This window comes from Mauremys mutica, chromosome 4, assembly GCF_020497125.1.
Source record: "Mauremys mutica isolate MM-2020 ecotype Southern chromosome 4, ASM2049712v1, whole genome shotgun sequence".
NCBI lineage: Eukaryota > Metazoa > Chordata > Testudines > Geoemydidae > Mauremys > Mauremys mutica.
Genome location: NC_059075.1, coordinates 71867828 through 71884801, shown reverse-complemented (window position 1 = coordinate 71884801; position 16974 = coordinate 71867828). Strand labels below are relative to the sequence as shown.

At 42.0% G+C, this 16974-nt stretch overlaps 1 protein-coding gene across 35 annotated transcripts in view; it reads left to right on the top strand.

The window, feature by feature from the left end:
• Positions 1-16974, top strand: part of MADD (MAP kinase activating death domain) — a 119360-nt gene that overhangs the window by 82979 nt on the left and 19407 nt on the right. For all 35 annotated transcript variants that reach the window (XM_045016267.1, XM_045016263.1, XM_045016272.1 and 32 more), the window contains 4 exons: positions 5239-5344; positions 6023-6133; positions 9454-9561; positions 9648-9812. In XM_045016267.1, the coding sequence (XP_044872202.1) occupies positions 5239-5344; positions 6023-6133; positions 9454-9561; positions 9648-9812 (490 nt within the window). The remainder of the gene's footprint in view (positions 1-5238; positions 5345-6022; positions 6134-9453; positions 9562-9647; positions 9813-16974) is intronic.

The window sequence follows — 16974 nt, the reverse complement described above, 5'->3', positions numbered from 1 at the left end:
GGCCCTGGTCAGCTCGCTGCTGGCCTAGGTGAACAGAACCCCAAGCTGGCAGCGAGCTGAGCAGGCTGGCGGCGTAAGAGCAGCATTTTAATTTAATTTTAAATGAAGCTTCTTAAACATTTTGAAAACCTTATTTACTTTACATACAACAATAGTTTAGTTATATAATATAGACTTATAGAAAGAGACCTTCTAAAAACGTTAAAATGTATTACTGGCACATGAAACCTTAAATTAGAGTGAATAAATGAAGTCTCAGCACACCGCTTCTGAAAGGTTGCCGACCCCTGGGTTACCGTATATTTTGTGGACTGCTCTAAAGCTGTTTGTGTATGGCAATCCTATGAGCATGCGCATTTGTTTTAGCATTTTGTCAGTAACTTAATTTTTTTAAATTAATAAATGTATTTTGTCTCCCTTGCTTTAGTTTTACTGCTCCCTCCTCTCCTCCTGCACACAGCCAGCTGTGCTTTCTCCTGCTCTCATTAGCACTCAGTCAGGTGTGGATGGGAGCAGAAGGCTGTTCAAGCTCCAAGCTGCCCAAAGCCCCCTCTGCAGAGGAAAGAATGCAAACGGCTAGTTTAGCGGGTGCACTTTGTATACTCTACACCAGGGGGTGGGCAAACTGTGGGCCGGATCCGGCCTGTCAGGGCTTTGGATCCAGCCCGCAGGATTGCCCCCGGGGCGCCATGGGCCCCGTGCCGCTCTCAGAAGCGGCCAGCACCACTTCTCTGGGTGGGGGGGCAGAGGGCTCCAGGCATCGCCCCCCACAGCTCCCATTGGCTGGGAACAGGGAACCATGGCCAATGGGAGCTTCGGGGGGAGGTATATGGAAGCGCAGCAAGGGCAGTGCATGCAGAGCCCTCCACTCCCCCTCCCCAGGGGCCACAGTGCTTTTTGGAGTGGCACGGGGCCGGGGACAAGGCAGGCATGCAGGAAGCCTGCCCTGGCCCCAGTGCACGCCGCTGCCACCCCGGAGCTGCTTTAGGTAAATGGCTCTGGGCCAGAGTCCGAACCCCGCCTGCACTCCGCCCCCCAGCTCCCTGCCCTAAGCCCCCTGCCTGCACCCCTGTGCACTCCAGCCCCCTGCTGCACCCCGCACTCCTCCTGCGAGCCCTCTCCTGCAGTCCGCACCCCTCCTGCCCCCCAACACCGTTCTGAGCCCCCTCATACACTCCGCACCCCTCTTCTGCCCCACTCCCTTGCCCTGAGCACCTTCCTGCACACTGCACCCCCTCCCACACCCCGCACTCCCTCCCGCATCCCAACCCCCTGCCCCAGCTCTGCACACAATTTCCCCACCCAGATGTGGCCCTCATCCCAAAAAGTTTGCCCACCCCTGCTCGACACCAATGGGCATTTGCTGACTCTGCCACCCATTAGAGCCACCCCACCTTTAATCTGTCACCCCTCCTTCTGCTTGTCTTGTATTCCCTGAGTCTTGCTTTTCTCAACTCCTCAAGTTCTGTTCTCCACTCTCAGGCCCTCGTCTCACCAGCCAGTCAGCCACCCACACTTAGCCACCAGTGTGTGGGCTGGAGACCAAAATAGGGGCTGTTTTGTGAGGTGGGGAATGAAAAGGAGCCACAAAGTTTGAAGAGCAGCTGTTTCACTAGGCAGGGGTGTGGGAGAAGTGAGGGCCCTAGGCCTGAAAAGTAACCACTTCCTGTACAGGCTCTATGCAGCTGCAGAACAAGGGGAAGCAATTCTAGAGGAGTTACTCTTATAGTGAGCTGACTGTTGCACAACTGTGACCATGTGATGGCCATCAAGCAGTTGCAGCTGGGGAAAATAGGAAATCATAGAATTACAGGACCAGAAGGGACCTCCACAGGTCTTCTAGTTGTCCCTTGCACTGAGGCAGGTCTAATATTATCTCTAGACCTTCCCTGACAGGTGTTTGCCTAATCTGTTCTTAAAAACCTCCAATGACTGAGATTCCACAACCTCCCTAGGTAATTTGTTCTAGTGCTTATCTACCTTTACAGTTAGGAAGTTTTTCCTAAAGTTTAACCTAAATCTCCCTTGCTGCAATTTAAGCCTATTACTTCTTGTCCTGTTCTCATTGGATAAAGACAACAATTTATCACCCTCTTCTTTATTGCAACCTTTTATGTAATTGAAGACTATTATTATGTCCTCCCTCAGTTTTCTGTTCTCCAGACTAAACAAACCCAAGTTTTTCAATCTTCCCTTGTAGATCTTATTTTCTAGACCTTTAATCATTTTTTAGCTATCCTCTGGGCTTTCTCCAGTTTGTCTATATCTTTCCCAAGGTGTGTTGCCCTGAATTGGATGCAGTACTCCTGTTGAGACTTTAACAGTGCTGAGTAGAGTGGAAGAATTACTTTTTATATCTTGCTTACAACACTCCTGCTAATACATCCCAGAATGACGTTCGCTTTTTTTGCAACAGTATTACGTTGTTGATTCATATTCCAATTCACTGTACTCCTCCTCCCCAACCCGCCCGTCCTTTTCTGCAGTACTCCTTCCTAGGCAGTCATTTCCCATTTTATATTTGTGCAATTGATTGTTCCTTGCTGAGCATAGTATTTTGCAGTTGCCCTTACTGAATTTCCTCCTATTTGTTTCAGACCACTTCTCTGATCTGTCAAGACCATTTTGAATTCTAATTCGGTCCTCCAAGCTGGGAGGGGTTGCATCGTCTGCAAACTTTATAAATGTACTCTCTGTGCCATTATCCAAATCATTTATAAAGATACTGAATAGAACCGGACCCAGGACAGATCCCTGTGGGACCACACTCGATATGCTCTTCCAGCATGACTGTGAATCATTGACATGTACAGAGTATGGTTTTCCATCCAGTTTGCACCCACCTTATAGTAGCTTCGTCTAGGCTATCTTTCCCTAGTTTGCTTATGAGAAGATCATGTGAGACAGTGTCAAAAGCCTCACTGAAATCAAGATCTATCACATCAACTGCTTCCCCTCTCTCTAGAAGGCTTGTTACCCTGTCAAAGATGATTATTAGGCTGGTTTGACATGTTTAGTTCTTGACAAATCCATGCTCACTGTTGTTTTGTCATTTTATTATCTTCTAAATGCTTACAAATTGATTGATTGTTTGCCCCAATATCTTTCCGGGTACTGAAGTTAAGCTGACTGGTCTATAATTCTCTGGGTTGTCCTTACTTTTCTTTTTATAGATTGGTACTATATTTGCCCTTTTCTCTTCTGTCCTTAATGAGTTCTCAAAGATAGTTGCTAATGGTTCAGAGATTTCTTCATACAGTTCCTTAAGTATTCCAGGATGAATTTCATCAGGTCCCACTGACTTGAAGACATCTAGCTTGTCTAAGGGCCTGTCTTCACATACAGCACTACAGTGGTGCCACTGTAGTGCTACTGTGCCGATGGGAGATCTTTGTCTGTCGGAATAGTTAATCCACCTCCCCGAGAGGTAATAGCTGTGTCAATGGAAGAAGCTCTCCCATCGACATAGCGCCGTCTACATGGGGGGTTATGTTGTATAATTAAGTTGCTCGGGGTATGGATTGTTCACACCCCTGAATGATGTAGTTAAACCAATATAGTTCTGTAGTGTAGACCTGGTCTAGGTAATTCTTAACATGTTCTTTCCCTATTTTGGCCTCAGATACTACCTCATTTACACTGATGTTAGTCAGTCCAATCACACTGACTAACTTACATGCTTGTGTTGTTTTCTTTTATATTTATCCTTCATAATTTGACCTAATTTCCAATTTTTATATGACTCTCTCTTGAGTTTCAGGCTGTTGAAGATTTCCTGGTTAAGCCAGAGTGGTCTTTTACCATACTTTTTATCTTTTCTATTCATTGGGATTTGCTCTTGTGCTCTTAATAATGTCCCTTTAAAAAACTGCCAACTCTCGTGAACTCTTTTTTACCTTTTAGGAACTTATCTTTTAGGATCTTTTTACCTTTTAGGATCTTATCTACCAATTCTTTGAGTTTTGCTAAAGTCTGCCTTCTTGAAGTCCATAGTCTTTATTCTGCTGTTTTCCCTCCTACCATTCTTTAGAATCATGAACTCTATCATTTCTTGATCACTTTCACCTAAGCTGTCTTCCACCTTCAAATTTTGAACCAGTTCCTCCCTAATTGTCAGAATCAAATTGAGAACAGCCTCTCTCCTAGTCACTTTCTCTACCTTCTGTAATAAAAAGGTATCTGCAATGAATTCCAATAACTTGTTTGATCTATGCCCTGCTTTATTATTTTCCCAACAGATGTCTGGGTAGTTGAAATCTCCCAGCACCATCAAGTCCTATACTTTGGATGATTTTGTTAGTTGTTCAAAAAAAAAAACCCATCCACCTCTTCTTACTGGTTAGTTGGTCTATAGTAGACCTCTATTATGATATCACCTTTGCTTTTTTACCCCTTATCCAGAGACTTTCAACAAGTCTGCCTCCCACCTTCTATCTTGACCTCAGTGCTAGTGTATACATCTTTGATAAAAGGAAACATCTCCCGTTTTCCTCTGCTCATCCTTCCTGAACAAGCTGTATGCTTCTGTACCAATATTCTAGTCACATGAATTATCCCATCAACTCTTTGTGATGCCAGTTATGTAGTAATTGTGATAATTCAGTAGTGTTTCTAGTTCTTCCTGTTTGTTCCCCATACTTCTTGCATTAGTATACAGACATCTAAGATGTGTGTTAGATTTTCCCTCTATATTCCTTCTCGTACCTCCTTGGATTGGCCTCGCAGATCATGAAGGGAACCTGCTTCCTGGGCCTGTTGGGGAAACAGATGATCCTCCTTTGAGTGATGCTCCCTATGAGTATTCTGTACATGGGTACCCATGTACACCTGGTACCCAAGTCCAGAAATCTTTTAGTAAGCAATGTCCGTTGATTCTCCTCATGCTACAAACTGAGAGTATAAAGGGCAGTGTGGACAAATGCCTCTCCAGTTCCTTCTTACCACTGCATGCCCTGAGTCGGAATCCTCTTTGATCTTCTTTTTCTTTGAACTTATGAAACAAAGTGTAAATAATTTTTAATAGTTTAGTAATTTAATGTTTTTAGTGGTGGGGAAAGAGATGATGACCCTTTTTAATCGATGATTGGCGCACCCTGCCGAGGAAATGTCCATTTAACACTCTGTGCTCTAATTCCTTTGCTTCTGTCTCCTATAGACAGTGCTTTGTCCCCCTTCACTGCTGCAGTGAGTTGGATGAAAGGCACCCCGGCTCTGTTTCACAACTGGTTCTTCTCATAGGTACTTATCCCTGGGAGAACATGACCGAAAGCGCTTGGAGGATGACGAAGACCGCCTACTGGCTACACTACTGCACAACATGCTTGTCTACATGCTTATGATGAAGGTGATACTCTGCTCCTTCCCTTTTCTAGGCACAAGACATTCCTATTTGTGGTGGTGTGTGGCCAGGTACAACTGTATGTGAAGGTGGGGTCATTTTCAAAGCATCACAAGAATTAAGCTGTACACACTCCTGACTGGTGTTAATGAGAATAAGGGGACTAGATTGCTATATTACATCATGAATTTATCCGTAGTATTCATGCCTTAAATGGCCCTGTGAGACCCACGTTCACTTTAGCCACAGTGACATAGTGTGTAATGTACACATGGTGTCCTGCTGGCCATTTTTCACAATGCTTCTATACTAAATGCCGTTGAATAGCAGTAACACCATTTAGTGACATTGTCTTCCACTCCCACCCCTCTAAATGTGGAAGAAAAATTGCATTCCCTTTCCTCATAGGAGGATTGCATGGGATACATGGTGATCCATCCCTGTGGTTTCTCTTTACTTGTCCTATTCATCAGCACCTATTCCAGTTTCTGAAGAGAACTTATCTGTTTAAACAGTAGCTTACTCTATTCCTTTGTCTGGAGAAATTGACGGCTGACAGTAGAGCAAACAGTGAGTAAGGAGATCAGTTCTTCCATCCTCTTTGGCAACGTACACCAAGATGTCTGGATATTTTGCCCGTGATTAGGGAAAGGTAAATAACCTGGTCCTGTACTTGCTTCCTAGGTGAACAAGAATGACATTAAGAAGAAGGTGCGTCGTTTGATGGGGAAATCGCACATTGGATTGGTGCAGAGCCAGCAAATAAACGAGTTACTAGACAGAGTGCCTAACCTAGTGAGTAAAGAAAAAATTCATGACACCATATCCCTGCCCTTTCCTAGGAAGAGAGACAATAGAGGAATTAGTCCCCAGTTCACTCCAGGGCCTCTGGAGCTCTTGAGTAGCCAGGATATTGGCTTGCTTGACTTGAAATATTTTCAATTAAAATGCAAACTGATTTTCTGAGAAAATAAAACTTATCTGACAAGTCTGTTGTTATTAAATATCTACAGTATATTTATATATAGTGAGTATGCAGGAATTACTAAATATATAAAAGACCTTAGTATCTGATACTGTAAGCTGTTAGAGACTCTCTCATAAGAGCAAGGGTGGAAATGCCATCACTTGAGACATTTAAAACAAGACTTGGCAAATACAGTACAAACATAAAAACAGCCATACTGGATCAGACCAATGGTCCATCTGACCCAGTATCCCGTCTTCCAATAGTGGCTAATGCCAGCTGCTTCATAGGGAATGAACAGAACAGGGCAACAATCAAGTGATCCATCCCCCTGTTTTCCAGTACCAGCTTCTGGCAGTCAGAGGTTTAGGGACACTCAGAGCATGAGGTTGTGTCTGTGACCTTCTTGGCTAACAGCCATTGATGGACCTATCCTCCACGAACTTATCTAATCCTTTTTTAATTCAGTTATACTTTTGGCCTTCACAACATTTCCTGGCAATGAGTTCCACAAGTTGACCGTGTGTTGTGTGAAGAAATACTTACATTTGTTTTAAACCTGCTGACTATTAATTTAATTCGGTGACCCCTGGTTCTTGTGAAGGAGTGAATAACACTTCCTTATTCACTTTCTCCACACCATTTTTATTTTATAGGCCTCTACCATATCCCCCATTAGTCATCTATTTTCTAGGCCGAGCAGTCCCAATCTTTTTAATCTCTCCTCATATGGCAGCTGTTCCATACCCTACATCATTTTTGTTTCCCTTCTTTGTACTTTTCCAATTCTAATAAATCTTTTTTTGAGCTGGAGTGACCAGAACTACATGCAGTATTCAAGATGTGGGCATACCATGGATTTATATAGTAGCATTATGATATTTTCTATTATCTATCCCTTTCCTAATGGTTCCTAACAATCTGTTAGCTTTTTTGACTGCTGTTGCACATTGAGCCGGTGTTTTCAGAGAACTGTCCACAATGACTCCAAGATTGTTTTCTTGAGTGATAAAAGTTAATTTATACCCCCATCATTTTGTATATATAGTTGGAGTTTTTTCCAGCATGCAACATTGAATTTCATCCATAATTTAGTTCCCTACTCACCCAGTTTTGTGGGATCCTTTTTTAACTCTTCGCAGTTTGCTTTGGACTAAACTATCTTGAGTTATTTTGTATTATCTGCAAATGTTGTCACCTCACTGTTTACCCCCTTTTTCAGATAATTTATGAGTATGTTGAATGGTCTCAGTACAGATCCCTGAAGGACATCTCTATTTACCATTCTCCATTCTAAAAACTGACCATTTATTCCTACCCTTCATTTTCTAACCTTTAACCAGTTACTGATCCTTTAGAGGACCTTTCCTCTTATCCCATGACTGCCTTCTTTGCTTAAGAACCTTTGGTGAGGGATCCACTGGATCACTCTTGTGCAGATGCTTGTTGACACCCTCAAAGAATTCTAATAGATGGGTGAGGCATGATTTCCCTTTACAAAAGTCATATTGACTCTTCCCCAACATATCCTGTTCATCTGTGTCTGGTAATTGTTCTTTACTTTAGTTTTAACCAAAATGTATTGAAGGGACCCGTCCTACACTGTTCCCTGGGCCATGGACTAGATCAGTGGTTCTCAAACAGGATTATGTGTATCCCTGGGGGTACGCAGAGGTCTTCTGGGGGTATATCAACTCATCTAGATATTTGCCTAGTTTTATCACAGGCTACATAAAAACACTAGCAAAGTCAGTACAAACTAAAATTTCATACAGACAAAATGAGAAAGTAAACAACTTTTCAGTAGTAGTGGGCTGTGACATTTATTTATTTTTATGTCTGATTTTGTAAGCAAGTAAGTTTTAAGAGAGGTGAAACTTGGGGGTACGTAAGACAAATCAGACTCCTGAAAGTAGTCTGGAATGGTTGAGAACCATTGGACTACATGACCTTTTCTTCACTAGGAAAATGAAAAGCATTCTTAACTTGAGTGAACTTAGGCCTGATCTACACTTAAAAATTAGATTGACCTAGCTGTGACCATTAGTGGTTACCCTCAGGGGCGGCTCTAGACATTTCGCCGCCCCAAGCAGGGCGGCATGCCGCGGGACGTGCTCTCCCGGTCGCCGGTCCCACGGCTCCGGAGGACCTCCCGCAGGCATGCCTGCGGAGGGTCCGCTGGTCCCGCGGCTCCACCGAAGCTGCACGGGACCAGCGAACCCTCCGCAGGCACGCCTGCGGGAGGTCCACCGGAGCCGCCTGCCGCCCTCCTGGCAACCTGCAGAGCGCCCCCCGCGGCATGCCGCCCCAAGCACGCGCTTGGCGTGCTGGGGTCTGGAGCCGCCCCTGGTTACCCTGAGCACCGAATTCTTCTGTTGACCTAGCTACTGCCTCTCAGAGAAATAAATTAACTACACGATGGAAAAACTCCTTCCGTCAATGTAGGAAGCATCTATACTACAGCCCCACAGTTGCAGTGCCATAACTTTGTTGCCGTAGTGTGGATATGCCCTAGCTCAAAGTAAAATCCTAGTGAAGATGAGGCTGGTTGTAGTTTTCATCTGAGTTAATAGGTTGAGTTAAAGAATGCAAAGTAAACTCGAGTTATAACTTGTTGCCCCTAATTCGAGTTCCATCCATGCATAAAACTTGAGTATTTGAGTGGTAGTGGTGCTTTTAACTGAAGCTGGGTGGCTCATCAGAATATATGCTAATGTTCAAGTTAGCACAACTTGTCAGCTCCTAACATGACCACTGTAGGTGGACATAGTGCTGCTAGTCCTCCAGTGCCTTCCCACAATTCCTCTGTGTATCCAGAAAAGACAAGGGAAGTTCTTTTACAATTCATTGGGAAAGAATTCACAAGCAGTTCAACTTACTGCAATGGAAAGAACTATGGGATGTGTCCCCAGAAGTCTTAGTGCCACGCGAGAGAGTATAGTACTAGTGTGAACACAGCAGGATGAATGTTGATTTGCAGAGTAGCAATTCTTGCTTAAGCTACCCTATCTTGAGAAGTGATCATTTGAGTTACAAACACACCTTTTATCCTGGTTAAGACACAGCAGATGTAACCTACTAGATCTTTTATAAAATCACAGAAATTAGAGGTGATAGTTTATTAATTACAAATTTTCCTTTTCCATAGGGCGTCCGAGAGCTGTCTGTCCGGCCCAGCGGCAGCAGACACATCAAGAAGCAGACGTTTGTAGTACATGCCGGGACAGATACAACAGGAGACATCTTCTTCATGGAGGTACGGACAAGAATAAATGATACCACAGTTGTTAATGCTAGATGTATGATGTGAAGATTCCCAGCTAAGACTCTTTATACCCTCAGGTGTGTGATGATTGCATTGTGCTGAGAAGTAACATTGGAACTGTGTATGAACGGTGGTGGTATGAGAAACTCATCAACATGACATACTGTCCTAAAACGAAAGTGCTGTGTCTCTGGAGGAGGAATGGCCAGGAGACGCAGCTGAATAAGTTCTACACCAAGAAGGTATATCTGTTATTTCACCCTTTTAGTTCCTAAAGGAAGGGAGAGGGCAATGAATCCTCAGTGATGATTACTGAATAGCAGTATCTGTTTAGCAGAATTGATGTTTGATGTAGGTATTACCTGTTCATATGAAGGTTGTTCCAGGAAGTCACTTTGTGTGTGTGTGTGTGTGTGTGTGTGTGTGTGTGTGTGCGCGCGCGTGCTGGGGACTGCAGACAAAATCTAATACCTAGTTTAATTCTGCTCAGTTGGGGAGGTCTCCTCTTCGCTAAATCTTGAAATTGATTGAAGAAAATATTTTAAATAATTTGGTAGATTGTGGATTGGGCAGGCCTAAGTATAGAAAGCTAAATAAAAGCATTGCCACTCTGGGTTTGCCATGAGATGCAGAGAAAAGAAGAGGGAACCAGTGAAAAGTCTTCATGGACCCAAATGTTTGGATTTGCTGTTTCTATGGATTTGCATTTGCCACTAGTCTCAAAGCCTTTATCTTCTCCTTGTGCTTGCTTTGCAGGTAAAAATAAATGAATTCAACCTGCTAGGAAAAAAATGAATAGCTCTTAGACATTGAACTCCAAGAGAGCTAAAGATTTGTAACTACAAGTAATATATTTAAGGGCTATAGCATCATATTATGTGCATAATTCTTTACTAAGCAATTAAAGACAGACTCCTGTCCCCAAAATCTTACTCTCTACAGGAAATAAGATCGGGAGGCGATAACACAGGAAGGGCATGGGGTGGAGAGGACCACAATGACAGTTTGCTAATACAGTAACTTGGGAAGCTAACTTATGTATTTTGAGACTCATGTATTTCTTAAAATCATGGTATCAGATTATAGATGATAGGCATCCTTGAAGTAATGCCTAAGAAAGGATTTAGAAGAGGAGAGTCAGGAGGTGTGGCAGTAATGAAATCACTATAAACTATGACAGGAAAAACTATATGGTTACGAACAAGTATTTTTGAGGGTTGTGATTGCTGGAAGCTGTGGGAGGAGAAAAGAATGGGTTTACTCTGAGGCCCAGCCTGCACTAGGAAACTGACCTGTTGCTGATACTGATTGTCAGTAAGTGGTTCCCCCCTGGAAAGGGTATTGAAAATGGTTTAACTGCTAGTGTAGATTGATTGATGTTATTTATTTATTTATTTATTTACCATCATTATTTTACTGTCCTAAAGTGCAATTTCAGCTTGGTTCCACTGTGCTTTCTCTAACAGGCAATGATGACTGTCAGCAAAAGGTCAATTCCTTACTATTAACTTGGGCCTAGTGGGCTTAGAGTGGGTTAGTTGTAAATGGAAGTTGTGACCTCACACAGGCCTCTGATTTCAAAATTGTAAAATGCATCTTTTTTGTCTGAAATTTTAGAGAAGGCTCACTCTTGCAGTGTAATAAAATAATAATGAAAATTTGCTTTAATTGAGGTGATCAGTAGTAGCTGTGTTTAATATTTTAAAATGTAGAGCAAAGAAAGTACAATGGGATGGGGTGGGAGGGGGAAATAAATCTCAAAGATGGAGGAGACTGGAGAAAATAGAGAGGGAATGGGGAAGGAGCCTTTAGGGGGAAGGTCTGTGTAAATCCTCCCCCATAACTCAAGAGGCCAGATGGCACTGTGTCCCTATGGATGAGGGTCAAGAGCCCATAGGTGAAGAATGTACCGCCTTTGGATTTCAAGAAAAGCAGTACATGAGTTCATGGAAAGAGCACAAAGGTTTAGGGTTCTGTGACACACAGTCGTTTCAGGACTGTTTTGCTTGTTACACTTGTATTTTATCTATGGATTTAGAGTAAGGGGAATGCAAAGAGGGGAAGGAACTGGGGAGGTGGGTGGAAATTAATACAGGAAATAGATATGGAAGTTTACAGACAAAAGTCAAACTATAGTCAGGCGCACAATCGTGAATGCAACATAATTAGAAACAAATGAGACATTGGCAATACGAGGGTTCATACCATTAAACAGCTAAAGAATCACAATTTCAAGTTTTTCAATAAGCTAAATAGTTATCAATTGTTCTTCCTTTTGAAGTGACATCTTTGAATGTCAAAGGGTTAAATAATGTCATTAAAGGGAAGAAAAAGCCCTAGCAGAGTTTAAAGTGGGGGAAGGGTGAGAGGGACCAGATTATTCTACTTCCAACTTTCCATTTTCAGGAGGGGCACGTTATGGGCATGAAAGGTAATCTGTCCAGTGGATATTTTTTGCTTCAGTTAAAGAAAAGAAAAGAGCAGTGGGTATATTTGCTAAACGTGTCAAATTAAAGTTCATTTTAAGATAAGGAGGGCTGATTTATATGGTTGAAGGGCACAATTGCTGGGTTATTAATAGCAGTAGGCTCAGTGTATTCTCCTAAATTAAAAGAAAAAACTTCTTAGGTCTTCTTTAAAACACTGCGACACTTTGGAGAAGGGGAAATTATACTTGGAGGAGAATTCAGTTGCACACCAACTAGTTATTGGGGGACAGATCTGATAATGACAAGGGGGATAGGGAAGCAGATGCAGCATTATCATCTCTGTGCCAACAGTTCAGCATCTCAGATTGCTGGAGAGAATTGCATTCAGGGGAAAGAGATGACCGTTTTATCCACACCTTCATCAGTTATATTCTAGAATAAATTTAATGTTAATCTCTAAATCTTTAATGAAGCAGCCAAGATCTGCAGAAATTGCCATTATTTACATTGTGAAATCATGCATCAGTGGAAGTAATATTTGATAGCAGAGATGGGTCCCTAAGATTACTTTTTTGGAAAATGATCTGCTTGCTTCTCCAAGATACAGTTTGCATTAATTAAAGAGGATATTGTAAAATGCTTTCAAATAAATGATACAGATAATAAAAAAGAGGCAGCCTCTGGGAAGCAGGTAAAGCACTATTTAGGGATCAATTGAAAAGCAGACACACTCAACTGAAAAAAGAAAGACCTCAAGAAAAAATAGAGCTAGAACAGGAGATAAAAAGGTTACAAGACACTCATAAGAACACAAGTTCAAAAATTTATATAAACAATTATCCAATTTCCCCCTAAAATTAGTTATGTTGATGACAGATGCTACTGCAAAAGCACTTAGGTGTAAAAGGAGATGTTTTATGAGCGAGTGATAAACTATTGGCTCAAAAGCCTAAAGGTATTCAAGAACTGTGTATTATTCCACCAATTAAGAACAGTCAGCAAGATAGTTATATACTCTGCTTATTATAAAAATCTCCATACCTCAGATACTCCAAACTCTGAAGTTATTCAAAAATATCTGGAAGTAGCAGGCTTGCCAAAAATGAGCAAAATTGATAAGGAACTTTAGATAAATAACAGAAGACAACATCCTAGAGGCAATAGCAAGTATGAAAAATGGTAAATCTCCAGCACCTCATGGTCTTCCATCTGAAGTGTACAAGATATTTAAGGAGGTATTAGTGGATCCTCTGAAAGGTATCTTTAATGCTATTCTGTTAGGAGAGGAACTTCCATAACCTATGAAAGAAGCTACTGTGGCGGTTCTCCCTAAAGATAGAAAAGACCTTGGCACAGGAGCTTTGGCACAGGAGCCAGAAAACAGGGGAGTTTGGGGAAGAGTATATGTGTTGAATTTTTTGGGTTGTTTTTTTCCCCCTTTTTGACAAGAGCTTTGGCGGGAAGGCTATGATGGCTACTGAGGCAGCAGTGGTAATGATCCAAAGAATGGGAAAGACAAGATGACTGGTTGTGGAAGCTGTGGGGTGTACATTAGTTTGGAGAGAGTACCTGAAAGGTGCTTTGTTTGTATGAAGTTGTGCCTAATAGATCTGATGGAAGAAAAGATCTGAGGTTTGGAGATGCAGCTAGAAACTATGGCTGAGTTTCAAAGAGGAGTTGAGCAGATAATGGAGGGAAGAAGAGAGGAGGCTGAAGGAAAACCTCAAGATTTACAGATGCAAGCTGGACCAGAGAACTGTGAGGGTAGACTGCTGGATGAGGGAAGTAGATGTGGAAGCATGTGACTGAGAACAAAGCAGAAGAACAGATCAGCTAGTGATGGAGAAATAAAACTGAGGAACAAGTTTGCTGAGTTGGAAAATTATGGGGAGAGTCTGGCAGTAACAGAAGATGGGAGAGCAAGGAAGAAAAGAACAGCTAGAAGAAGGGAAGAGATAATGGACGTAGCCCTAGTTTGGAGCCCCAGAAGGATAGAGGATGACTTGCAGAAAATTGCAAGTGAGAACAGAAGACTTGTAGCCAGAAAGAACAGAAGAGGTAAGGCTGGAGACTTGCACCAACACCAAGAAGAGGCAGGTCTGCGTGGTTGGGGGCGATGTACTAAGAAGAACACACAGGCCTGTCACCAGAGCTAATCCAGAGATTAGCTGTCTGCTGGGAGCTAAGATCTAGCATGTGGGCCTGAGGATGAAGGGGATCCTAATGGGAGAAGGAAAGAATCCACTGACTTTCTTTTGCGTGGGAACAAATGCTGCTGTTAGATTCTCACTGGGATGTATCAAGAAAGATTCACCAAGCTGGGGAAGACATTAAAGAAATGTGATCAAGTGATCTTCAGTGGGATTCTTCCTGTCCCTAAAGGAGAAGTGCAAAGACGAGATAAAATTATGAAGATTGACAAATGGCTACAAGGAAGACTTTGGCAACCCTGGGAGGCAATAATGCTCCGAGGATATTTGGGATAGACTCCACCTGAGTAGGAGGGAAATAGACTTCTGGGATGGTGGCTGGCATAACTGATTAAAAGAGCTTTAAACTAGGAAGTCAAGGGAGATGGTTGGGTGCTGCTCAGGTAATCGCCATTCTGATTCTAACATGGGGCAGGAAGAAAAACAAGTAAAAGAGGATACAGCAATGGAGAAAGGAACAACAAGGGGAAGGAGAATGGACATAATATCAGTGGTACTGGCACTATTTTAAACAGAAAGGTAGGTGATACCGGCAGTAAATGACTCTACCTAATCAGGTGAAGAATCTGGGTAAAGCCAAGCAGAAACAACTAATATGTCTGTACACCAATGCAAGGAGCCTGGTGGTAAAATGAAGGAACTAGAACTACTGGTGCAGGAAGTGAAACCAGATGATATAGGGATAACAGATAAATGGTGAAATAGTAGTCACGAGTAGAATATAGGTATTGAAGGGTATGTGCTTTTCAGGAAAACAGAAATAAAGGGAAAGGTAGTGGAGTAGCAGTATATATTAATGAAGGGGTTAACTGAAGAAATAGAATGTGATGGAATGAATAACATGGCATCTGTTTGGATCAAAATCACTTTGGGGAGGAAAGGTAATAAAGGCTCCACTGGGATTGTGCTTGGGGTCTGCTGTAGACCTCCAGGATCTGATCTGATTATGGATAAAGACCTCTTTAATATTTTTAATGAAATCAATGTTACAGGGAGTTGTGTGATTATAGTAGACTTTAATTTCCTAGAGATATTGGAAGACAAGTGCTACTAATAATGGTAAGGGCAAGAATATTCCTGGTTATGATAGCCAACAGATTTCTTCACCAAATAGTCACTGAACCAATAAGAGGTGATGCCATTTTAGATTTGGATTGATAAATAGCAAGAACCCCATAGAGGAACTGGTTGTAGAGGACCACCTTGGCTCAAGCGATCATGAGCTAATTCAGTGTAAACTAAATGGAAGCATAAACAAAAATAGGTGTGCAACTAGGGACCTTAATTTCAAAAGGGCAAACTTTAAAAAAATTAAAGGAATTAGGGAAGTAGACTGGACTGAAGAACTCAATAATCTGAATGTGGAAGAGGCTTGGAATTACTTTAAATCAAAGTTGCGGAAACTGTCAGAAGCCTGCATCCCAAGCAAATGCAAAATATTCATAGTGAATGGTTGCAGGCCAAACTGGATGAACAAGCATTTCAAACAGGTTATTAAGAGAAAGGAGAAAGCTTACAAAGAATGGAAGAACAGACTGATCAACAAGGAAGGCTACTGCTTGGTGATCAGAAAGTGTAGGGGAAAAGTGAGAACTGTCAAAAGTCAAGCAGAGTGAGACCTTGCAAAGGAAATTAAAACTAATAGTAAAAGTTCTTTATCCATATAAATAAGAAGAACACAAGGAAAGAAGAAGTGGGACCGTGAAACACAGAGAATGATGTAGTGATTAAAGATTATCTGGGCATGGTCCAAAACCTAAACAAATACTTTGTCTCCATTTTTAATAAGAGTAATGAAAATCTTAGGGGCTGTGGCTAATAGGAACAAGGATATGGAAGAAGAAATTACCACATCCGAGATGGAAACCAAACTCAAACTGCTTAATGGACCAAATCAGGGGGCCCAGATAAACTCCATCCAAGAATATTAAAGAAATTGGCACATGAAATTGCAAGCTCAGTAGTAAGGATTTTTAATGAATCTATCAATCTGATCTTTTTCTTTGAGAAGATAACTAATTTTCTCAACAAAGGAAATGCAGTAGATCTAAGCTACCTGGATTTCAGTAAACCATTTGATACAGTTCCACATGGCAAATTATTAGTTAAATTGGAGAAGATGGGGATTAATAAAAGAATTAAACAGTGGGTAAGGAACTGGTTAAAGGGGAGACTTCAGCGGGTCATGCTGGGCTAGAGAGAGGTTACTAGTGGAGTTCCTCAAGGATCGGTCTTGGGACCAATCTTATTGAACACTAATGACCTTGGCACAAAAAGTAGAAGTGTACTAATAAAATCTGCAGACAACATAAAGTTGGGAGGTATTGCCAATACAGAGTAGGACCAGAATATCTCATAAGATTTGGATGACATTGAACAATGGAGCAATAGAAATGGGATGAAGTTTAATAGTGCAAAGTGCCTTTAGAGACTACTGGCAAGAATTTTTGCTATAAGCTGGGAATGTATCAGTTGGTAATGACAGCGGAGGAGAAAGACCTGGGTGTATTGGTCGATTACAGAATGACTATGAGATGCCAATGTGATACACCTCTGAAAAAGGCTAATGCAATCCTAGGATGCATCAGGCAAGGAATTTCCAATAGAGTTAGAGGAAGTGTTATACAAGGCACTGGTCAGACCTCATCTGAAATACTGTGTGCAATTCTGGAACGGATGCAGAGAATGGCTATTAGGAGGATCAGAGGAATGGAGAACCTACCTTATGAGAGGAGACTTTAAGGAGCTTGGCTTGTTTAGCCTAA